This window comes from Falco peregrinus, chromosome 2 (genome assembly GCF_023634155.1).
Source record: "Falco peregrinus isolate bFalPer1 chromosome 2, bFalPer1.pri, whole genome shotgun sequence".
NCBI lineage: Eukaryota > Metazoa > Chordata > Aves > Falconiformes > Falconidae > Falco > Falco peregrinus.
The window spans coordinates 94,068,613-94,092,200 of NC_073722.1; the positions used below are offsets into that span (position 1 = coordinate 94,068,613).

Genomic DNA, 23,588 nt, shown 5'->3' on the forward strand with positions numbered 1-23,588 from the left:
CAAGGGGGATTGTAAAGGACCCTATTACGTGAGCAGTGCCTGAGACTAAGGCAAGAGGTGATGCAGAGGCTGAGCTCTGTGTGTAGAGTGATGCTGATGTGGCATACTTGCAAACAGATGAGCTCTAGTAGGCGCTTCTTTACGAGCTTTGCAATTTTTAAGGCTAGAGTAGGTGGATGTGTGGTGATCCTGGGGCCTGGCTGAGGATGGGACTGTGCCTCAGGGGCTTCAAACTGCAGAGATCAGTCTGACAGCAGGTATTCATAGCATAAACCTCCAGGATGTTGTACTGCCTCAACATAAACTATCCAAGAAGTCTAAACCAGGTCAGAAAAGGGAGTCTGGCTCTGTCTGAAAGTCTGCTTTGAACCTCTTGCTGACAGAGGGGGCTGTTAGGATCTGCAGGGAGAGCACTCTTCAGCTGTCACAGCACAAGTATGCTTACTTGCATTAGCAGCCCTCTGAGAGGGTAAAAAAAAGTAATGTTGAAAAGGAGTTCAGGAAAAAAACCCTGAGCATCATCCTTGCCCATGGATTGAATGCTTTACTGGGAGGTGCAGAACTGGCCTGTATGGGAGTAGGAGGTGATGAGTGTTCTGCCATCGCCCTTGGGAGGAAGGGGATGTGTTCAGGGGCAGGGCAGCGCTCTGGATCCTGGTGTGGACACAGTCACTCTGTCTGCCCAGGGAATGCCACGTGAAGGGGAGAGCAGGAAAATACTGGGCTTCTGACTTTGTTTATGGCCTCCACCCTCTGGAGCAGCACTCTGCAGCTGGGCCTTCCCTTGCTCAGTCTAGCCTCTGCTCTACAGTGGGCCCCCCACACTCAGTCTGCCTTCCCATGCTTGGTTCAACCTCCAGCTGTCTTTGGCCTTCCCTCTGCCACGGTTCTCCTGCCCTGCTAGGCTTGACCTGACCTTCCTTGTGTACCTCCCACACTTGGTTTGGCCTCACACTCAGCTGTGGGCCTTCACTCTGGGTTTGGCCTTTGCTGTGGATTTGGGCTCCAAGCTCATTTTTGGCGTGGGCATCCAGGCTCCAAGAGTTATCCCACTCTTCATTCAGCGTTCCCTCTGGATTAGCCTCCCAGGTGGACCAGCCTCCTGCTTTGCAGTGGGCCCACAATTCTGGGTCAAGCCTTCGCTTCTTGTGTGCCTCCAGCCCTCATTTTGGCTTCCACTTTGGAATTGTCCTCGCACCCTCCTTCTGACACCCCTTCTTCAGTGGCCCTCTACTCCTGATGGTTAGGACTCCCACCCTTCTTTCATCCTATCCTCTGCTGTGGGCCACAACTCTCACATACTTGGCTTCCCAACCTTGTGTCAGTCTCAAATGCTTGGTGGGCCTCAACCTTCCCTGTTTTGGCCTCAAATCTGCAGTGGGCCTCAACTCTCCTCATTTCAGCCTTCTACCCCTATTGCAGCCTCCCACCGTTTTGGCCTCCAGTCTGCAATGGGCTCCAAGTCTCGTCCATACATGCCCTTTGGGTCTTCCACCTGCAATTTGGCCTTTGCTGTGCAATGGGCCTCCCACCATCACTTCAGCCTCCTGTCTTTATTTTTGTTTTCCCGTTGCAAGAGCCCTCAGCTCTCGGTTTTGGTCTCCCGTTTTGCGGTGGGCTTCCTGGGGTCAGCCTCTGCTCTGTGGCCAGACCTCCGTGCTTGATTGGGCTTCTGCTCTCTCACGAGCCTCCCTTACTTGGTTCAGCCTCTCACCTTGTGCCAGGCCTCAATCCTCATGTCAGCCTCCCATGCTCGGTTTGGTTTCCACTCTGTGTTCAGCCTCTGGTTCGCTGTGGGCCTCCTGCTCTTGGTCTAGCCTTTTCCTCCGTGGTGGGCCTCCTGTTCCATGGTGGCCCTGCCCTCTCCGTTTGAGCTCCGCTCCCCTGAGTGCCTGTGCGGCTGTTTCGGTGGCAGGGGACGGATGCAGTGCTGTGGCTGTCTGTCCTAGCCCTGCTGGGGGGCTGTGCTGTGCACCCAGGGCCTGGGGTACAAGTTGGCAGCAGGAGCCTGGCGTGGGGCGGGGGGAGCGCATCAGGCTCCAGGGTAGCAGCTGGTGCACTAAAAAGTGAGCCTGCGGATGCAGGATGTGGCGCTGGCACAGCTCGGGGCGCTGCTTTCCTGAACGACACTTAAATCTGTACTCGTTGCAGGCCTCAAAGCTGGAGAAGCAGAGCAGTGTGTCCGAGAGTGACTACGATAACCCCACCGTGCCCCTGGAGCTGGAGGAGACGGGGTAGGTGCAGTGACGCAGAGCTAACAGCACAGCTCCACACTGTCCGAGGGTGGGGAGTTGTGGGAGCAGCCAGTTCTGTCCCGCAGGGCTGACCTCTGCTTTGTCCCTTCGCAGGTCAGGCAGGAAGGGCCGGCAGAGGAGTGTCATTTGGCAGGGGGAAGGATCCATCCCTGAGGACACAGACACAGCCCCCAGCTCCAGTTTGCCCAGTACAGAAGATGTGATTCGGAAGACTGAGCAGATCACTAAGAATATTCAGGAGCTGCTGCGAGCGGCGCAAGAGAACAAGCATGACAGGTAAGGGGTGAGTGCTGGAAAAGGTCCAGAGTTGGTGAGAAAATGGAAAAAAAAAAATCCTTCGGGCCACCACCACCTGCATTAACACTAGAGGTGCTGATTTCACACCTACAAAACTTGTAGTTCCGTGGTGTTTCCTGGTGTACTGGAGCTAGTGCCATGGGGTGAGTAGGGATGAGTGACCAGCCCCAGTGGTGGTGGGAATGTGCATGCTCCTGTCCAAAAAGCCGGTGCAGCCCTCTGCGAGTGGGCTCTGGCTGCAGCACTGCCTGCCCTGCCCACAGCTGGCACAGGGACAGGGAGCACTCGGAACAAAGCGCTTGTGAAGTCCTGCTGCAGAATGAATGTTGGTTTAGATATAAATCAAATGTGTTGCTAGAGAACTTGGCGTAAGTTCTTGGATCTTCAGATCTCTGCGTCCTTAGATGAGGATGCCCCACAGAGGTGTGGTAGTAACACCAAGTCTTGTTTCAGGAAGAAGTTACAAAGGCAGAGAGAATTCAGCTTTCCTACTGAAATCTTAGTACAGATAATGAACCACCAAAATCTGGTTTTAACTACTGAGTTTAGACACAGACATAGCTGAGTAAGCAGGAGACTGTTCATCAGTGTGTCAGGTAGCACGTAGCTTCAGCTCCCTCCTGGAGCTTCTGGCCCAGCTGAACAATTAATTTTCAGAATAGCTGTGAGTAAAAGTGACACTGCCCTTGACTGATTATCAGGTGGTGCTCCTGCAAAGCTCTTCTAGAAGACTAAATAAGAGTTACATCTTCCCAGGTACGAACACGTTTTGGCTCTGGGACACCTTTGGTCTCCAGAAAATCTGAACTTGTAGACCGGCAAGTCTTTCGTTCTGCCTCCCACCCCAAGTTCTGTGCCTGTCCTCGCCTGTGAGAAGTGGCTGGCGATTTATGTTAAACCCTCGCTTCCTGCCTTGCTGAGCAAAGTGCACAACAATAAGGCCAATTCTCTTCTGTGTTTTTTCCTTCTTGTACTTTTCTATTTTTAGAAGGACAGTGCACAGCCTCTCCTCATGCCAAATGGCGAGTTCTAACGTGTTTGTGCTGAGCTGGTTGCCCTTGTCCATAACCTTTTCCACTGCAATCTCTCATTGCTGGTTTCTCATGGAGAAGTCTTAAATGAGTTTAGGTTTTATGTCTATCATAGTTTTTAGTATTTGAATTATACTTTTTTTAAAAAAATCATTGAAAGAAACAATGCAGTGTACCTAGCTTTCACTGTTAAATTGAATATAATTTTAAACAACCTGTTACATTCTTTTTTATTTTCTTTTCTGTACCATGTGTGGAGTGGGGTGTTTGCCAGTACTTCAGTGAGTATAGTCTTGCAAAACACTGAACTATGAAGCCGCTGTTCCTCATTTTCCTTTTCCCTGGCTTTGTCTCAGTGGGCTGAGAGCTGCACAGCCTAGGACACGCAGGAGACAGAGTAGGCTTCTTCCACCATCCCCTTCTTGCAATAGGGGAACACTTCCTTAACAAAATGAGATACTTAGGGCTGTAATAATACATCTTCCAAGCTAGTGTTAGGAACGCTGTAGATAAAAATCATGCGCTGCATAGATAATTGGAGAATAGTAAAACGATGCAAGAATATCATCTATTAATGAAACACCTTCTTCCTTTTTTGTTTTTTTCCCCCCTCGCTTTCTTCCGTTTCTATTCCTGTGCTCAACTGGCCGAGTAGACCATTAGAGCGTGTGGGCACGCTCAAGCTCAGACATAGCCTCGGCTGCTTCAGCACACTGGTTCCCTGGGCTGAGAGAGCTCCCCTGCAGCCTCTGACCATCCAGCAGCCCGGTCCTGCCTCCTGGTACTCTGGCCTCTGTCCCTGCCTCCCAGGCACAGTGTCCTTTCTCTTTCTCTCTGCTGCCTCTTTCCCTCACACACCATCTGCACAGGGGTCGTGGAAGGCTATGCATGAAATGCTTTGGGGGACGATGGAATCACAGATAGCTAGTACAGCGCGTTATGAACCTGTGGGATTACCCGTTCAGTCAAAGCTCCCAGTATTGATTTAATGGGGAACGGAATCACAGCCTGGAACTGGCTCTAATGTAAATGATTCTCCTGTCTCTATTCTGTTTGTTGTCCACTGAGATAAATGAAATTATGACAACTAACAGCACAACATGTGGTTGCTGCTTCTGTGCTCTGTTGCAAAAGGAGCAGAAGTTTCACGGTTCCCAACATACAACACTCCCACCTGACAGCTTTGGCCCTCCACTGTTTATACAGCTGGCGTGTCAAATGAGATCATTTGTATCTTGAATCAATGAAAAAAGATGTGTGTTTATATAGTATCTTCCAACCTGACCAAAATATTTACTGTCTAAAATAAAAATGAAATATAAGTGAGGTGTTCTTTGAAATGGAACTTCCCAAGTTCTAACCCCAGGAGTTATTGCCAGTGACGAATATCAGGACTGGAGGAAGAGGTTACCACAAGTTACTGCTAATGATGGAATATTATTTTTTTTCCCCAAGATGTCACTACTTGAATGTCTTCCTGATGTCTTACTGGAATGTGTGTAAACTCAACAGCTTATTTCACAAGCTTACAGTGAGTGTTTAGACTATAAAATAAAGCCATTCCTCCAAGACACGCTGTAAACTTTGCAGCTAACCTAGAGAACATATTATGAAATACCTGTCATTAATCTTGGTCTCTTTCATTCAAGTTATTCTTAGGGCTCTTTCTCTGCCTTGTTAGTGAAGGGTTTAATCAGCAAACTGGCTTTTTAATGAGGTAAAGTACTGTTCAGTGTGGCTTTCAGGGAGCAAATTAATTGTTAACTCAGTAGCAGAATGGGAATGACAGTGAACTTGGAAGACTTGACTTCTAGTTTATTTGGAAGAACTTGTGATTTGAGACAAAGGGAAATACTCCTTTTTAAAGCAATTTTCCTGCATTGCCAAAATGACCCCAGTGTGTTGTGTCTTTCTCAGTGAATTTGCAAGTGACCTACTTTTGCACCTTTGGTGTTGCAAGATGACTGCATAAATAATAACCAGGGTTGGGGTTTCTTTTTGCTTGAAAGGGCAATGATCTACCATAATCTACAGATGCTGAATACTTTTCTCGAATGCTGTTGCTTTGTGATTTTTGAGATTTTCTTGCTTAAGATTGAATCATGTTAACTAACTTATGCTAAAATTGAGCTTTTGAAGCATAAAAAGGAGTCTTTTGAAAACAGATTTTTGACAGACCACACTAACACAGCACTTCACAGCAGCTTATGGTAAATAGCTTCAAGGTCTATTTTGAACAGACCCATTTTCATTTGGTATAAATCAGGAGTGAAATCTATGAGGACCAAATCTGCCAATTAGCTAACTCAGCAGAATTACTGAATATTCCACCTAAAACTCACACACTGAAAGTAGTTTGGAGATGCATGTATCTGTAAGCTGCTGTATAAGAATTGTGCATTGTCTGTTTACTGCATATAAATTAATCCAAGAAGGCATCTTGGTGTTAAGTTACCTTCATGTGATGTTTTACCTTTAGTTAAACTTAACCAAAACAGCGAGGTATGAATTATGTACTGAAAGTTTGGCATGCCCCATTCTCAGTAGGTGTCTAGCCTTCCAGTTTGTGAAATGAGAAAAAGGAAATATATGCATGATGCTGCATTCCTGGCTTCAACTGATAATGAACTGATACAAAGATGTAAATAAATCTCCTTGGAACCCAGGTGTGTCCTCAGCATGCACCTCTGCAGCAAACAAAAGCTTCCAGCCTGGCTGCTGACCCAGAGAGGCATGTTTGTTACAGGGATTGCTCAGAGTGGCTGAGAACTGATGGGTGAAAAGCTTACAGAGGTCAGACTTCAGGTCTTGCTAAGTGTTTTGAACATAGGTTTTTTTGGTAACTTAGGTACAAAGTGGTTTATTTAAAGGTTTCTACTTCAACTTGCACATGGAAAAGTAGTGCAGAAAAATTGCGTTACTTTAGAGGTGTAGACAAGACAGTCCTATAAATACCAACTCTTGACTGTCAAATTACTTTTAAGTTTGGATGGACAGAATTCAACTCTGAAACATAAAATCCATTGAAACACCCTTGGTTTTTTTCAGCTGTGCTTCTGAGATCACTAGATATCTTCAGCTGCTTAGATCCTTAGCAGTTTAAAAACTTTTCTTTTAGTAGTCTGATTTTATAGCCTTGCTGTACAGAGAAAGCTCTTTCAAAACAAATGCATAGCGATTGTCCCAAAATGGCAGCAAGTTAATCTACTTATTTAGAATCCCACATACAAAGTGGGGGTTTTTAATCTGCTTTTGATCATCAACACTGCACTGAGGGGAAAAAAAAAAAGTTGCTTTTTTTTCCAAAGCACCTCTGTATCACTAGATTCTGTTTAAATATTTGCAAGCTGCAGAATCTTACTTTGTGCCTGACTTACATGAACCAGTGTGCTTGAGCATGCTGTCCCACACATAATAATATGTCATCGTGCATACACCAAACAGAACGAGCTGAGCAGTTTTCTGTACAACTTGGAGATGAATTCTAGCATTTGAGTAGTTGGGCAGGGGGGGAGGCTAGGGAATGCGTGTGTATGAATTAATGTGTGATTAATATTCACAGACGTGTTTCCATAATTGCATTAAAAAATTACGTTTTCTGACAATGTTTGGTATTATAGGTGTGGACAGTTATTCCTTTAAACAAACTTTGAAGAATAATGAAAACTTAACCAATAATGCAAAATTATTTCTGAAGTTCTTGCTTTTTCTGAAGTTGCATAGTTGTATACACGTTGTGCCTGCAGTATGCTGGGGAATGCTGAGGAGACTCTATTCAGTCACCATATTGTGGGTTGCACTAGCTACTTCAGATGCCTTCAGTGCAGCCTACAATGACATTTTTAGAATACATATGGGGGGTTTGTTACTCAGTTATTTTTAGGATAATAGCCACCGACTAGTAAAATGAAAGAGGAAAGGGAGTCTTTACATCATGAATAATACCTTTTGTCTTTTTGCAGCTATATACCATGCTCCGAGAGAATACACGTGGCAGTAACAGAAATGGCAGCCTTGTTCCCAAAAGTAAGTACCTTCCAGCATTAAGATGTTTTTGGCCTCATTCCTTATTAGTAGATTTCCCTTTGGTAAATGAAAACCAAAAGCCAAAGGTAGGGAGAAATGACTAGGTGTTTTTGTCACATCTTGCATCTTTGTATTTATTAGCATGCTAATGTGTGAATCCAGGCCTTTAACGTTACTCTTGAACTTGACACTCTTCAGAATTGCACGCAGTTCCTCCAAAACTGGAGGCTACTTGCATCTAGCCTGAGGAGTCACGTGGTTATATGGAAATTTTGCTAGGCTCATCACCCCCTAGTCTCCCTTTTGAGTGCTGTTGCCTGGATTTCTTACTTGCAGGTATGTTTAGATTTGTTACCCATCTACCAAAGCGACCGGTTTCTTCACAGCAAGTTTAGGGAGTGAAATGTCCATGAGTTTAAGTTTTTATAAAGTCTTATCTACCTCTACAAAACTGCGAGGAAAATCTAGTGCTGTTGTGTCTGCCTGAACAGATTGCTTTGTGCATGCCTTACCCTGATGTCAGCCAGGACATGGGCTGGGTAGCAGTAAACGGGCACTAGAAAATCTGTATGACAACTTCCTAAATGAGAGAGCACAAAGCAGTATTCCCTGTGTGCTGCCTGGCAGCGGTTTGAAATGTCCCTGAGAATGAGGGAGGAGAAATTCCGTGAACATGTTTCATCCACCCCTACCCCACGTCTCTGCAGCAGCGATGGCTTGTAATGTCTCCTACAGCACAGGGAAGTCTGTGCAGAAAGCTGGGCTCTAGCAGCAGATGTCCCGTATTAAAGAACATCAGTACCAGCTAATTAAAAATGACCCTGAAATGATTTTGTTGTTCTGTCTAGTTCAACTTCTCCTTCCCTTTCCCAGAAACCCAAATCTGAACTGGTAAGGACTTCTTTGCGTCTGCTGACATCTAGTGCCTACAGACTCCAATCCGAGTGCAAAAAAACCCTTCCCGTGGAGACGTGCCCTACGACAGACATCCAGCTGGTCACGCAGCAAGTTATCCAGTGCGCTTACGACATCGCCAAGGCTGCTAAACAGCTGGTTACCATCACAACCAAAGAGAACAACAACTGAGTCGCACTTGGCTTTTTAGTCTTGTTTTTTAAAGGTTGGATTTCAAATACAGGTTGGAACTATTCAAATTTTTATTAGAAAAAGTAAAGGGGCAAGAAACTTTTTTTTTAAAAAAACACCTCAGTATTATTTTTGCATGTTTTCTAACAATTTTATGATTAATTTAACCCACTGCCTTATTTTGTGCCTGTGTTGCCAGTTTAGTTACAGATAATAGCATGTTGCAATTAGCTATTGAGCCCATATCACGTACCAGCGTTGTATCAAGCTCTTGCTAGATGTTTCCTTGGGGCCACGTTCTGCTTTCAGATATTGCTTGCAAAACTCCTGCTGAAGTCAGCTGCAGGTATCAGAGGGCAGAATCTCACTTCTGGTTTGTCTGTCCTGGAGCCTCCTGTGCTGTGATGCTGCTGTCCGAGAAACCTGCAGCGAAACAGGCTCTGAAGGCTCTGGCATTATAACTGCTAACCACCAGGAAGAAGGTTGTAGTCCTGATAATGGAGTACAAGCCGAATATTATCTGTTCCCATATCAACTGTTGTGCAATAATATGTTTTTAGTCTGCTAAAACAGTGGTAGTTGTGGGCATCGAAGCTTATTACATGTAACTGTACACGGTCTTTGTCACTTTACCTGTTTTGGAAGGAATTTGAAGCTTAGTAGTTATTTCTTTTAGTTGTCACTATGCCATTAATATATGTTTGATGTTACTTTAGGGCATTAGTGGTTAAAATATTATCTTTTGTTTCCAATTTAATAATTCATTCTTAAGTTTCCTACGGAATTTTTTGTCATCTTCAAGGCACAGTCTTGTTTGTAGCAGCATTGTTCAGTAATTCAAGATGCAATTTCGCTAAATTCTGTGATGATTAAAAATACAAAAAAGGAATTTAGAAGAGTGCCAGTGCAAAAGCAGCTACGTCTGCCATATCATATAACCTCTGTACCTCAACATATCCAAATGTGAAAAGATTTCTTCTACCTAGTAAGTTTTACGCAAATCTTTCAAAATTTTACAAGCTACGTATGGAGTAACCCACACAAGGCTGCCTGTCAGAAAGGTAGATGGGTAAAAAACATCAGTGTTTCAGGTTTTTTCATGTGCATAACAGTGCAAAAAACTTCCAAAAAATGTGTCAGTCCGTAATTTCAAAAATGAGAGGGTTTGGGGGAGTCTTAAATTCCATGGGGGTGGGGGGAAATCGCTATTTTTTTGCCTCTGCCTGTGTTGCATTTGGAAGCGTGTTGTCATTTTCAAGGAGCTGGCCACAGCAAGACTTTAGAGCGGTCTTGTAGTCAAGAGCGAAGTTAGGAAACTGCAGGAGCTGTGACATGGCAGCGGTTGATTAAGCAGGTTTATTTGACAGGAATGTTTGTGTCAGAAATGGCTATCTGCTCTTCCCCAAACAGGGCTGTAGTCTGCCAAACCCATAAACTCTTCTTCCAGGTTTGCTGGTGAAAAACCTTAGGTGAACAAACGAACTAAAGTTCAGTGGTTAGTTCCTTCTCAAATCAGTGTGTGTTTATATATACATAGAAACACACACAGAGTCCCATAACACTGTTGGATTCTTCTATGTTGTCATTAGCTCCCTTTCAGAAAAGTAGTGCAAGTTTAAGGGAGTAAAGGAATGGAGAGAGCAGATGACAACCCAGTAAATTAATGTTCTTCCTTGTGGGGTTTCTTATTTCCTTTCTGCATTTCTGAATTCCAGAACTGTCTCTCAACTCACAGGAACACAGACAGGCTGGGATTAAAACTACAGAAGACACTTGTAAAACCTGCTTCAAAATTATGCTACTGGCAATTAAATACATTGATCACCTTCTAGGAACTCTTCCTTAAATTGGCATCATTGAAAGGCAGAACATGGTATTTGTAAACGGGACACCACTGTATGCTTTTCTTTAATACAGTTTGGAAACCAGGTAAAGTAGGGTAACACTGAGTTATGTTTTATCAGTTGTTTAAACTTGCCTCTGTACCAAAACAAACGGACACTTTGGTAACAGCAAGCCCTTGTTCCAGCTATGCTAGCTCCAGATTTTGTGAAATCAACCATTTAGCTATAAAAGCAAGGCCAACCCACAATTGATTTCCCACTCTGTTACTTTAAACAGCATTCCTGCATCACCACTCCAGAACCACAGTGACTGTGGCACAAGATAAGTGATTTTTCTGATGTTCTTAGTGAAACAGGACACGGTCCGAGCACATGCTGATGTGCTGCATCAGCTCTTTTTGTAAATGGGCAGAGTGGTTCAAAACCAAGAGTGGAAGTGAACAGTAGTAAATAGACTAGCTCTCAGATCATACAGCAGTGCTGGTCAGTAGCTTTATAACACCTGAAATAACAAAGGTGGGGTTTTCCTTTTATGCCTAGATCTCATCTTTTTTCCCCCTGTAAACAAACTTGCTCTTTCTTTACAAAATGCTGCATAGGAAAGTAAACATTTTTTTGCCTTTTTCCAAAACTTGTATTTATCAGTGTCATTCTGTCTGTACAATATTTTGACTTAATCTTTTGTTTACAGTATTACTATAAAATGCTAAAACCCTTTTGGTATGGGAAGTTACTTGGGCTTATTTGACTGCTGGTACTCTGGAAACTTTTTCCTAGATCTTTTCTTTTATAGTCAAGTAAAGCACGCGGTGCTGAGATGGGACCTGTCCGACACACCAGCTAAAGCACATGGACTGACTTTAAGCTGCAGTTGCTGATGATAATAGCAAGGAATCAAGTGCAGTCATCAACTAAAACTCCCCCTCCCTCCTCTTGTTGCACACTGCTTATGTAAAGAAACAAATGGTTGTGCAGGTTGCAATTATTATTTATGAAACAAGTGAAAAACAACATTTAATGAAGTCTTCAGCACCTTATGGAGAGGAACTGGACATGTTAAGAATTACTGCTGCAGCACGTCACCTATCCAGTGCAGTGTGCATTATGGATTGACTCCTAAAAGCCACCTTCTCAGAGGTGGGAGGCTGACATTTAAGTAGCAAATGCAGTGCAGAGCAGTTTATAGTTTGTGTTCCACAGGAGGCACAGATTCTTTCCTGATTTAGATCCAAAGGTCTCATGTATTTGCTGTGTTGCCCCAGCGTAGCATGTACTGAAATACATCACAACTCCTGAACATGGAGAAAGTGAAGCAATGCAGTCCTCCAAGGATGCTCATACCTCCACGGTCTCGCAGCCAGTAGAAATTTGCTCTTGCGTTCAGCTGGGCCACAGCTAACTATTTTCAGAAATGCACTGTTGCGTCTTGGCATTGTTGTAGACTATTCCAAAGCCACCATTAATTTCAAGAGTTCCTTGACTCTTCAAAAGTTTTCTTTCTGTAGTCTGCAACTGCATTTAGTGCTCCTTCCTCAGGTGCAAAGGACAAGAATCCTCAGGTCCATGCTGCCTTTGGGTAACTGTAGAGCTAACAGGGTCAAAACAAAGACAGTAACAGCGTTACGGGCTCTAGAATTAAACTTCCCTAGACCTGCTATTCAGCATGCAAAGGGGGGTACTTTGCTAAGGTCAGAGTATCTTCCAAGAAAAGGCATCAGTAATGTTTAAGAGTTGATACTTTAAGGCAGTAACAACCTCCTTCCAGCCTTCCCTGACTTTAGTAGCTACCGTCTAATAAATGACAGATGTGCGAGCGACTCTGTAGAGTAGCCTGTATTTTAGTATGCAAAATACAATTGGCTGGGCAGGTGGTTTAGGTAGGGTTACCCAAATTAATCTTCATTTTTAGAGCTAGACAAAGCACAACAGAAGATGGAAAGACATTGGGCAGCTGAGATGCACTGTACCAACTGCATGAATGCAGCTGATCATGCTGAAAATTATTGGAATAACATCTGAGGCAGTAGCAACATGTCTGCCTCAAAAATTATTTAGAAATTCGGACCTAAAGCATCCATATCGGCAAAAGAGAAAAGCACTTCGTAAGAACTGCAGACCTCTGTTAGAAATGGCACCGTGGCAGGAAGGCCCAGTGTTCTGCCCAAGTGCTGTGTGGCAACTAAGGTGCAGATTAGAAACACTGAGAATTGTGTTTGGGTGATGCCGCTGCCCTCCTCCTCCCTGAGCTCGCATGTCGGGGTGTGCCAGATGTACAGGCTTCCCCTTACTGCCGGTACCTACCCTGCTGCGATAGCCTTGCTCAGCCATGCGCTTGGCCTCCTGCCGCACTAACTCCTCATAGCGCTGCCTGGCTGATCTCTCCTCTTCTTCCTCCTCCCTCCGGCACCGCTCCTCCTCCTGTTCTTGTAGGTGGCGTTCTGTCATCTGAGCACAGAGAAGACAGGGCTGTTACAGCAAGATCAGACACAGACCACTGTTCAACAGCTGGGTGCACATCTGGAAAGCGTGCCATACCTGCGCCTCCAACTCCTGCCTGCAGGCTGTCTTCAGTTCCTCCTCCTGCTCCTTCTCTCGCCTAATCAGTTCTTTTGCCTCTTCAAGTTCTTTAATCAGCTGCTCTCTATACTTTATAGACTCTTCTTGGGCTCGTCTGTTTAACGCCATCTTCTCTTGGAGCTGGCGCTGTCTGCCTGCAAGGACCTTTGTGAAGCGAGAGGATTAAAGGAGACATTAAGTCAAGAAAGGGGCCAGCCTCAGAAGCAAAACTGGGGAAAACTCAGTGCAGATGGTTAAACTGTTCTCAGAAAACGCATCAGACAAGCAGAAAAAATTCTGCCCTGGTTGCTGAAGGCTGTAACCCTCTGGAGGGTGGAGGGTTACAGCTGGAACAAGGGCTTCATCGAACCAAGAGAGGCACCTAATCAAAAAAGGTCATCACCTCATTCATCAGGCGGTCTCTGGCTGCCTTCTCTCTTCCCCATTCTTCTTCCCTTTTCTCCCACACTTTTTTAGCTTCTTCTCTAAAGGAGAGAGGAAGAATATAGTTTAAAACCCCCCTGTATACTCCATGGGCATAGGTGAGCTACCCTGCGCTTCAGAGAAGCACTTGCGTTTCTCTTCAGATTTGATGGCCGGCAGCTAGTGTGTCTGCCCCACCGGTGCTTATTTCAGAGAACTGCTCTGATCTCCCCATTACCAAAGAGCAGAAGGTGACTCACTGAAGGAAATGCTGGTTTGCAGCAGCACTTCTTGGATGCACCAATCTGCCACACCCACGGCAGAGCCTTGGGAGGAAGCCTGCCTCTTAACAAGGCTATTACTTCACGCAGGCAATTGGTAGTTTAGGGTTTTGCTGGAAAAGCTGAAAACTTTGCAAATCTTTCCTCTGCAACAAAACCTTTGAACTAAAACTTGATGGTAGCATGCACCGTCCTGTCACCAACCTAGATGCTCTCTGCGCTGGGGAGAGCATAAGTTGAACCTGAATGAGGAACCTGAGGCAGATTTTATCTACATACAGGCCCCAGACACAGAAGGAAACCGCAGGTTTTGGAGTCACTAAACTAAACCCTTCCGCGTCAGTAATGCGGAATCATTGAAAGTTGGTTACAAAGTAGCTGGAACTAAAAGGTCTTTCTTGCCATCTTTGTATTACTACCTTTTTTTTTGTTACTGAAGCTGTTGCATTAGAGCTAATGCAACAAATTATGGACTAGATCTTGGGCTGAGGTAGTTGAAAAACAGCCTCAGATTTTGATTCTGCCCTGGCCGAAAAGCTTCAGGTCTGTCTGTGGTGGCAGGCTGAGCACCTATCATGGTACTCTGCACATGGACTGAAGGGGCAGAGCTCACTTCTACTGCAGCATTTCCAGAACTGCAAGGCCAAGCAGTCAATGCTTCCTAATGCCCACTCAGATTTAACAAACACAAATGGAGCTCTGCCAACCAGGCAGGAACACTCAGCGCATGTGGTCTCTTTAGATGATGTTCAGAAGTGGGCAGACCCACCTGAAGAAAGTCTGTAGCTCTGCTTCCCTCTGTTTTTCTAACTGGAGCTGTTCCTCAATGACGTGTTTCATCCATGCGACATCTGCAATAGCTCGTTCTCGTCGCGCAGACTGGCGGTGCTGATCCTCATCTTCTTTCTCGAGGAGGGCTAACAAGATTTGCCTGTCTATCTCCTTGAGAAAAAACACAAGATTAAGAACTATTCAGCAAGATTAGCAACTATCCAGCCTGAGTGGAGGGCTACTCTACAAATTACTGGTGACAGTGTCGAGTGCGTGCTCAGCAAGACACTCAGTCTGCTGGCTTCCTCATGGTCCCTTTGCTCCAGCCCCGTTCACAAGCTGGCACATGAGGCAGGCACATAAATGAAACACAAAGACCAAGTTTTTTCAGCGCACAGTATCTGTAACGTATAAATCAAGGGGTACTTTCTCTTACCAGCTCCTCCTGTATCTGCTGAGCTCGTCTTTTTAACTGGGCATGGCACTGATGCCTCAAAAAGCGACTGAAGGAGAAAAAAGAAAACATTCAAACTGACTCCAAAGCCCTAAGTTATTATACACCAGCAGAAGGTACATCTATGACAATGGAACTTACAGGCAACAGAGGTACTTGCTACCACTAACACGAACAAAAAGAAGTAACAGCACCAATGAGCTTGCTCATTGGCTGTTCTGGGCACTTCCATCAAAACCCAAACATTTACAGCCCAGTGCTGCTATCTGAACTATCTCCTTGTGCCACAAGTACTATGGCAGATACAGGAACAGGTTCTAACCAAGCCCTGTGGAAACAAGCTATACCCGATCTCATACCCAAGCTCTTTCTTCTTCTGGCGCTCTTCCATTTGTTTCCTTTCTTCCTCCAAGTTCTCCAGCTCCCACTGCTGCTTTAATAAATTCTCTTGCTCTTTTTTCAGCTTTTTTGCCTGAAATAAAACAACAACAAAGAAAGAGTCTTGTCAGAGACCTAGGACATCCCAGAAAGCATGTTTGTACCAGAGTTTGCACCCCATTCTGCTCCTCTGCAAGAGTCAAAATCCTCACTGCAGTAAATATTCCACATTAATTTCATTTGTGTCTCGGTGGCTCACAGCACAAGGCACACTGTGAGGAGCTCCAGCTGACAAAGCCTTGGACCTGAACTTGTCACACTCAGAAGTTTCTACAAATCTGTCTCTCATCTGGTGATGCACAAAGGGGTGCTCACGTTTCCAGAGGAGCAACAGAATTCAGTTAATACACCAGTGTTCAGGGGAGGGGTCTACAATACTAACATAAATTATGTCACAGCTAACTTTGTTCCAGGTTTAACCTAGCAGAAATCTAGAGGGAAGAGGTCAGGTCAGTGTTGCTGTACTTCCAAGTGAAATAATTAATTTTCTTCTCAAATGAGGAGAAACTAAAGATTACCTCTGTCTCCTGTAATTTCAGTTCTTCTATTTGTTGAAGCAACATCTCCGCTTGCTTCTTCTCTTCCAGCCGACGCTTCTCTTTCTCTTGGCTCATTCTTTCCAGCGCTTCCCTTCGTGCACGTTCATATTGATTTTCATAACGTTTTTTCTCTTCAAGTTCAGTTGCTTCTTGCTTTCCAAACCAAAAGAAAACACAGCATTTAAGGTTAGGCTAATGCAAAGAAACAGCCTCTGGCTCAGGAAAACCATAAATCAAACGCCTGCCAGCTGACATGAATTGGGAAAACACGGAACAAAACGTGCTAGGAAGGAGCACAAGGACAAAACAAAATTGACCATTGCCTGGAAATGGCCATCAGTCTCTACACAGGACCCTGCACAGATGTGATGCTAAGCACAGGTGGTCTCACAAATACAGATTTTCCTATTACAACCTAGATGATTGTTTTAGTTAACTCTGAAATGTGTATTTGAAGGCCTTTATTATTCTTTCACACCAAAATCGCTGTATTCCCATATCTAGTACATGAATATTCAATAGTGAGCTCTTGCAGCTTTGCACTGGCTCTGCACTGCAGTTCACCATCAGTTAGACGAGCGCCCAGTGCCACACTGAATCCCACAGCCGACAGCACTGGATTTTCTAAGAGGCAGATAGCGTGTACCCCGTGGCTTCGTTAAAAAGCATCCTTCCTGTTAGCTCCAGTCATTCTGTGGACACTGGAACTCCCCATCACGTGCATGAGCACGGTGATCTCATTATTTGCTTCAAGACTGATACGAGGAAATGAATAAACAGCCAGTTCCTATTCCTTCCACATTCGAGCTATGCCTGTACAGAAAAGCAGGCTGGCTGCCAGCCAGGTCAAAACAGACTTCTACATATTCATGCGTTTCAGGAGCTGGCCCTAGTGACCCGTAACACCTGGGCTACACCAGCATACCTTGGCTTTTTGGATTAGCTGCTCACCCCAAGCCTCTGTCACATGCTTCCTGTGCAGGTCCGACTCCACCTGTAGACAACAACAGTTGTGGCACTGCCATTAGTGCTAAAGGCTCTCCTGCCCCCCAGGATTTACTGGACTTTCTGGAGCAGCATCTGGTCCAGCTGTAGCCCCGAAGTCCAAACAGGATCTGCCTCTGCAGGGGCACATTTCTGGGTGCCCTTGGTGCCCACCAGGTCTCCAAGATGAGGGTCAGTGTCACACACCAGTTCTGGGAAGCACTACAGTGACACCAAAATAAGAGCTATGGCGGCTAGGGCACCATGGATGAGCAGGTAGATTTAAAAAGCACCTGAAGTATTTATATCATGGGCACTGAAAACCTGCTCTGCACCAGAACAGCCTTCTGACTGATTTAAAAAAATAGCAGCTTTGGGAGGACTTCTTTCACAGTTAAACCATTTCACTCTTTGCCTTTTGCCTACAAGAACTTGGGACAATTGCCATGATCCAAGATGTATGCCAACAGCAGATATATGATGCTTTTCAAGTTAAAAACTGGTTTAGTAAGTGCGAGGCAAAGGGGACTAAAAAGAAAGTAACGTCACCTCACGGAGCTCAGCGTTGTTTTTCTTCCAGTGCTCGTACAGCAGCTGCTCAGCAACCTGGAAACATGAGAGTTGGGTTCTATCAGACCACAGAAAGCTCCCACACGCCAAACCCTCCCAAAGCAGCCATTAGTTAAGAGCACCAGTGCTGAAAAACGCAGCGTGGGGTCTTCTGCTGAGCCCCCCCCGAGTACAACCGGCACACCTAAAGCAAGGGAGCAGCCGTGGCCAGCTCACTGCTGGGAGATGGGGAACAAGCCCCGGGCTGTGGGGCCTGTCCCGGCAGAGCTGACGGGCCCCGCCGCTCTCCTCACCGTCCTCCTCCGCTCCTCCCGGCTGGCTCGCAGCTCCTCGCACCGCTGCCGCATCCCCGCGGACCCCGGGCCGCCGCCCCGCCGCTCCCGCAGCTCCGCTGCCAGCGCCTCCCGCTCCTCGCCGAGCAGCCGCCGCAGCCGCGCCCCGCCGCTGCTCCAGCCGCGCCGCCGCCTCCTCCGCCTCCCGCCGCACCGTCGCCGGGCTACGACACACCCGGCGTCTCAGGGGGGGAAGCGCCTGCCGGGGTCCGGCCCCATCATCCAACCTGGGCCCGGCTCCCCCAACCCCGGCCCGCCCCCCCGAAACCCCAGCCTCCCGGGGCCCGGCCTCTCCCTAACCGTGGCCTCCCCCCAACCCCGGCGTCCCGGGACCAGGCCTGGCCTCCCGGGAGCAGCCCCCCCATCCAACCCCGGCCTCCCAGGGTCCGGCTCTCCCAACCCCGGCCCGCCCCCCCCAAAACCCCAGCCTCCCGGGGCCAGGCCCCACCATTCAACCCCGGTCTCCCGGGGCCCGGCGCGGCCTCCCCCCAACCGCGGCCTCCCCCCAGCCGCGGCCTCCCCCCAGCCGCGGCCCCCCGGGGCCCGGCCCGGCCTCCCCCCACGGCCCCCCAGGGCCCGGCCCGTACCTGGGCGGGAGGGCACGCGGCGCGCTCCACCGCGCCTGCCTGGCGCAGCAAATGGCGGCCCGGACGAAGGAGCGGCTGGCCAGCTCCCACTGCTGCCGGCTCCGCGCCTCCAGCTCCCGCCGCCGCTCGGCCGCCCGTTGCTCCGGGGCCCGGCCCCGCGCCGCCCACCTCAGCGCCATCGCTGGCCCCCCAGTTCCAACGGCGGCCGCCCGGTGCCATGGCAACGCTACGGGCGCCGCCGAGGGACACGCCGCGACGCGCTTCGCGAGAACGGCGCAGCGGCCGCTCGCAGCGCGGGGGGGGGGGGGGCGGGGGGGGCTGCCTCCCGGCGGTACCTCCGCGCCCCGCCGCGCTAACGCTCACGGCAGCCGGGGGATTTATGGCGCTGTAAATATTTCAGGTGGGTCAAAGTTTGGCGCTATCTCTGCCGCCCTTAGCAGCGGCACCGGCCCAGGCTCACCCGGGCCACACCGGGGCCGGGCACCGGCTCGGGGGGGGAGGGGGGGGCCGGTTCCCACCTGTGCCGGCGCCCAGCCACAGATCGCTATCGCCCCGCCACCGGTTCTTCCAGTCTAACCGGTAAGAACACCGGGTTTAGCGCCCTGTCACCAGTAAATGTCCCCCCTACGCGGGCAGCTGGGCCTTCCTCCGCCCCCAGCCCCCCCGGGAGTCGGTGTCAGGTTCCCGCCCGCCCTATCGCCCGGGTGTGTGAAATGAATCGCCTCCGCCTCACTGAGCCCCTGCTCCCCGTGAAAAAATTTATCGGCCTTAAATAATTAACGGGAGGCGGCGCCCGGCCAGGGCAGGTAAACAGGTGGCGTAAACAACCCCGGCGGGGGACGCTCTGGGGTGTGAGTGCGTGCGTCCCGGTGCCCCGGCAGGGCCCGCGGGCAGTGCTCACCGGGCCGGGCCCGCAGTGGGGGGCGGGGCTGGGCTGAACTGAACTGAATCGGGCCGGGCCGGGCCCGCAGTGGGAGGCTGAACCGGGCCGAGGGGGGAGCAGTGAGCAGCGCGGGGGAGGTCAGCCCGGCCGCCGCCGACAGCGGCCCGGGAGCTCCGAGCACAACATGACCCCGCCCCTCGCGTTGCCCACGCCTATTAGTCCACGCCCCCACTCCCCGATTGGCAGGTGGGTAGGGGGCGGTGCGCGGCTATTGGTTGGAGCGGCGGGGGCGGGGCAGCGCGCTGCCGGGTTGGGCGGCGGGGCCGGTGCGGAGCCGGTGCGGAGCCGGAGCCGGGGCCGGGCCATGGCGTTGCTGCTGGAGCACGAGTTCAAGCCGCTGCCGGCCGACAAGCAGATCGAGACGCTGCCCTTCCTGGAGGCCGTGGCGCACCTGCCGCCATTCTTCGGTGAGCCCGGGCCGGCCGTCTGCGGGAGCGGGAGCTACGGCAGGGCCCGACTGGGGACTGGTCCCGCCGCCGCGCCCAGCTGTGGCCAGGTGCGAGCAGAGGGCCCTCGGGCCCTGCCGGCCCAGGTAGCCTCTCCCCGGGTCCTGAGTGCCCCCCAGGTCCTGGGTGCTTGCTCCTGGGGCTCCCCCCGTTCTGGGCCGCGTGTGACCACCCAACAACCCCCCGGTAGATGCTCACCCCGGGCTCAAGCTGCTCCCGGTGCCTGGTACCCCCCGGGGAAGCAGCCTGGCGGGGCCGGGGTTGCATCACGGTCCCGTCAAACCCGCCGAGCAGCTCCACTGGGAAACGTCCCACCGTCCCGGGGGCCCCACGCCCTGGCAGAGCCACCACCACAGCTGAGCCTGGCCGCCTTCTCCTGGTACACCCCGGCCGGAGGCACGGCACCGGGCAGGCAGCTCCCGTGGATCCCACCCGTGGCCGTTCAGCCCGTGTCGGGGCCGTGGGTGTGTGCCGGCATGACTGCCCTCATGGCACGCCGGCCGCTGCCCTCCACAATGTTGCCTATTGTGTGACGGCTCCCGGCAGGACTCGCCGGGCAGGACACGGGGCTGCCTGCCGGGCAGAGAGTGTTCTTGTGCCCGGCGTGCTGCTTCAGAGCATGGCACCAGGGTCCTGTCCCGGAGCCAGGGGTCGGAGGGTCACTGGTGAGGCCACAGCGGGAGGCATGGCCGTCCTGGTCATGTGCAATGCCTGAGGAGCTGGCACGTCTTGGCTGGGGTTAAGGTGAAGCTTGTTGGTTATGGCACAGCACTTTGGGGTGTCTCCTGTGTCCCCTGATTGTTAATTGTCCTCCCTCTGTGTTTCCACAGATTGCCTGGGGGCTCCCATTGTCTACTCACCCGTCAAAGCAGACCTGACTGGAAATATCAAGGTAGGAAGGGGTGCAGGAGGGCTTGGGGGGGTGAACCCCTGGGCAGAGATGCTGTGGGACTGGAGAGGCAAAACCTTTGGGGTTTTGCTTCCCGTGGGGGCTTTTGGGCTCAGCAGCGGCTCGGCTGGGTCACCTGTGTTTGTTAAAGGGCTCCCTGGCAAAAGCACCCTTTAGCAGCCACGGTGCTCACTGCAGGCACCACGACGTTTCCCCACGCCGCAGTGGTGAGCACCAGCCTGGCTGCTCTCCGGTGCCACCCGCTGCTGCTCTGCCCAGCACCTCCTGGGAGCCAACCTCCCTCCTCTGCCCTCAGAAAATCCGGGCGGTTTATGACTCCAACCCTGCCAAGTTCAAAACTCTGCAGAACATCCTGGAGGTGGAGAAGGAGATGCACGGCTCAGCCTGGCCCAAGACAGGCGCGACGCTGGCGCTGATGTGGTTGAAAAGGTGATTCACGGCGTTGGGTGCTGCTCCAGGCTGTGTCCCGGCATGTTGGAATGCTGGTTGGAGTCTGCTGCGGGGACCGTGGGTCTCCCTTCGGGCTGGGGCTGGCTGGAGCAGCGTGAGGTGTTGCGGTTTGGGGAGCACAGCCCGGCACGCTGGCTGCGTGGGGAGGAACATGCAGGGACAGGCATCAGCTCTGCGAGGGGGGGTATGCTGCCAGGGCGGTGAGTTTTTTGGGGGGCTGGATGTGCCAGGACAGGGGATGCCTAGCAGCATCCCCTTTCCCACCCCAACACCTCCGCTCTTCTCACAGGGGCCTGAAGTTCATGCTGGTGTTGCTGCAGAGCATCTCCGATGGTGAGCAGGATGAGGAGCATCCGAACCTCATCCGAGTGAATGCCATGAAGGCTTACGAGATTGCGCTGAAGAAGTACCATGGCTGGGTGCTGCAGAAGCTCTTCATGGTGAGAGTTTGCATCCCCACAGAGGAAAGCAGCTTTTCTTTAAGCCCAGCTGCTCCGTTAGCTGCCCCGAGAAGTGATGCGCTTTAGGGGAATAAGGGCTTGGAAACATGGGAAGCTGCTGATTTATTCGGAGCAGTATTCCCAGGGGACCCTCTCTGTGCATCCCTGCTTCTCCAGGGGTCCAGCCACCATACCCAAGATTGTTCCCAGGTGTCTCCGAGCATCCAGAGACCCTGTGGCATTCGTGAATGATGCTGCAGGGTCTCCGAATGCTCGGAGACATAGGGGAACAACTCAGACTAGGGTCCTGCATGCCACGTGGGGAGAGCTTTGTGTCTGCGGGAGCCTTACAGCTTCTTCCCCTCTTTTATAGGGCTCAGTCTACGCTCTTCCATACAAATCAGATTTGCTGAAGGCATTAGAGAAGGGTAAAGAAGTCAAAGAGGAAGAAAGCATAGAGAAGATTCATCAGTTTCTCTCGAGGGTCACCCCCATTCTGGATGCAATTTATGAGATGTACACGAAGATGAACGCCGAGCTGAGCTACAAAGCCTGAGGCTCACACGGGACTGGCAGGGCTTAAATAAGGTGTGATGGGTGCTACCTGTGTCTTAATCACTGAGGCAGCCCGGGCAACTCCCGGCTGTCAGGTGACTGATTCTTGTCTGGATCTGCAGTGGATAACCTGTTTTCTAAAAAAAAAATATATAATAATATATATATAATTTTCTATTGAGAATATGGCAATAAAACCAATTGTACACCATGCCGTCGTAGGATTTCCCAAGCTTTTGTACTAAAGAGGAAAAACAAGTGTTTCTAGTCCTTCTGCCGTGGTACGGGGAGTGAAGCGTGACTGGCAGCAGCATCCCACCAATGCTGCCTTGGCTCTGCCCCGGCTCTCAGATGGCACCGGTACCCACTGCGTGCCGACGACGGGCAGCCGGGGGAGAAACTTCCCGAATGATGCCAGCGGCACCCGTGACGGAGGAGCTGATGACTTTCCCAGGTGACCCCAGCTCCTCCATGGGAGTGAGCCCCTGCTGCCAGGACCTTCCCAATGTGGGGTTCGGGGGACACACACATGTTGCCTTATTAACCGACTGCCTTACGGTACTGCCAAGCCCCGTGCTGGTGGGGCGGGGAAGCAAAATTTAATAAAAACTCACGTAATCTCATCTTGGGTGGCTGTTTCGGGGCTGTTCCTTGGACGGGCTACTCTGGGGAGGGTGTTTTGGGGTTGTTCCTGGGGGTTCTGTTTCAGGGAGGGTTTTTTGGGGGGGGGGCTGTGCCTAGGCTGGCTGTTTGCAAAAGTTTTGGGGGCTGTTTCAGGGAGGATGTGCAGGGCTTGTTCCTGAGGGGGGCTGGTTCAGGGAGGGAGGGTGGGGGGCCTTTTCCTGGGGGAGCTGTTTTCAGTAGAGTTTTTTGGGGCTGTTTCAGGGTTGTTGTTCCTGGGGGGCTTGTTTCAGGGAGGGTGTTTTGGGGGGTTGTTCCTGGGGGGCTCTTTTGGGGAGGGTGTTTCAGGGGGCTGTTCTGCTGAGGGTTTTCAGGGCTATTCCTGGAGGGGGCCTGTTTCAGGGAGGGTGTTTTGGGGAGCTGTGCCCAGGGGGGCTGGTTATGGGAGAGGTTTTGGAGCTGTTCCTTGTGAGGGCTGTTTTGGAGGGCTGGTTTAGGGAGGGTACCTTGGGGCTGGTTTCAGGGGGTTGTTTCTGGGGGGGGTCTGTTTTAGGGAGGGTACTTTGGGGCTTGTTTCGGGGGGTTGTTCCTGGGGGGGCTGGTTTAGGGAGGGTATTTTGGGACTTGTTTCAGGGGGTTGTTCCTGGGGGGGAGCTGTTTTAGGGAGGGTATTTTGGGGCTTGTTTTGCAGAGGGTGCTTCAGGGTTGTTCCTTGGACAGGTTGTTCCAGGGAGGGTGTTTTTCAGGGG

The 23,588-nt window shown here is 50.1% G+C and overlaps 3 protein-coding genes across 10 annotated transcripts in view; 2 read left to right on the plus strand and 1 right to left on the minus strand.

The window, feature by feature from the left end:
- The window catches only part of GIT2 (GIT ArfGAP 2), a 34,052-nt gene extending 22,784 nt beyond the window's left edge, over positions 1-11,268 (plus strand). For all 8 annotated transcript variants that reach the window (XM_055797879.1, XM_055797877.1, XM_055797881.1 and 5 more), the window contains 4 exons: positions 2,152-2,234; positions 2,349-2,531; positions 7,546-7,609; positions 8,483-11,268. In XM_055797879.1, coding sequence (XP_055653854.1) covers positions 2,152-2,234; positions 2,349-2,531; positions 7,546-7,609; positions 8,483-8,695 — 543 coding nt within the window. In that variant the 3' untranslated portion in view covers positions 8,696-11,268. The remainder of the gene's footprint in view (positions 1-2,151; positions 2,235-2,348; positions 2,532-7,545; positions 7,610-8,482) is intronic.
- A 238-nt stretch (positions 11,269-11,506) lies between these two features.
- On the minus strand, positions 11,507-18,697 carry TCHP (trichoplein keratin filament binding). Its single transcript, XM_055797886.1, is given in 13 exon segments — positions 11,507-12,127; positions 12,841-12,984; positions 13,075-13,260; positions 13,499-13,580; positions 14,569-14,741; positions 15,007-15,073; positions 15,384-15,496; positions 15,981-16,154; positions 16,927-16,995; positions 17,535-17,591; positions 17,849-17,992; positions 17,994-18,051; positions 18,475-18,697. Coding segments are annotated over 13 exon segments (1,479 nt in total). The 5' UTR covers positions 18,654-18,697; the 3' UTR covers positions 11,507-12,094.
- Positions 18,698-19,654: 957 nt separating this feature from the next.
- GLTP (glycolipid transfer protein) lies at positions 19,655-22,826 on the plus strand. Its single transcript, XM_013298443.3, has 5 exons — positions 19,655-19,824; positions 20,694-20,755; positions 21,069-21,202; positions 21,513-21,663; positions 22,037-22,826. The coding sequence occupies exons 1-5, from the start codon at positions 19,722-19,724 to the stop codon at positions 22,217-22,219; spliced, it is 633 nt and encodes a 210-aa protein (XP_013153897.1). The 5' UTR covers positions 19,655-19,721; the 3' UTR covers positions 22,220-22,826.
- Positions 22,827-23,588: the final 762 nt, after the last annotated feature.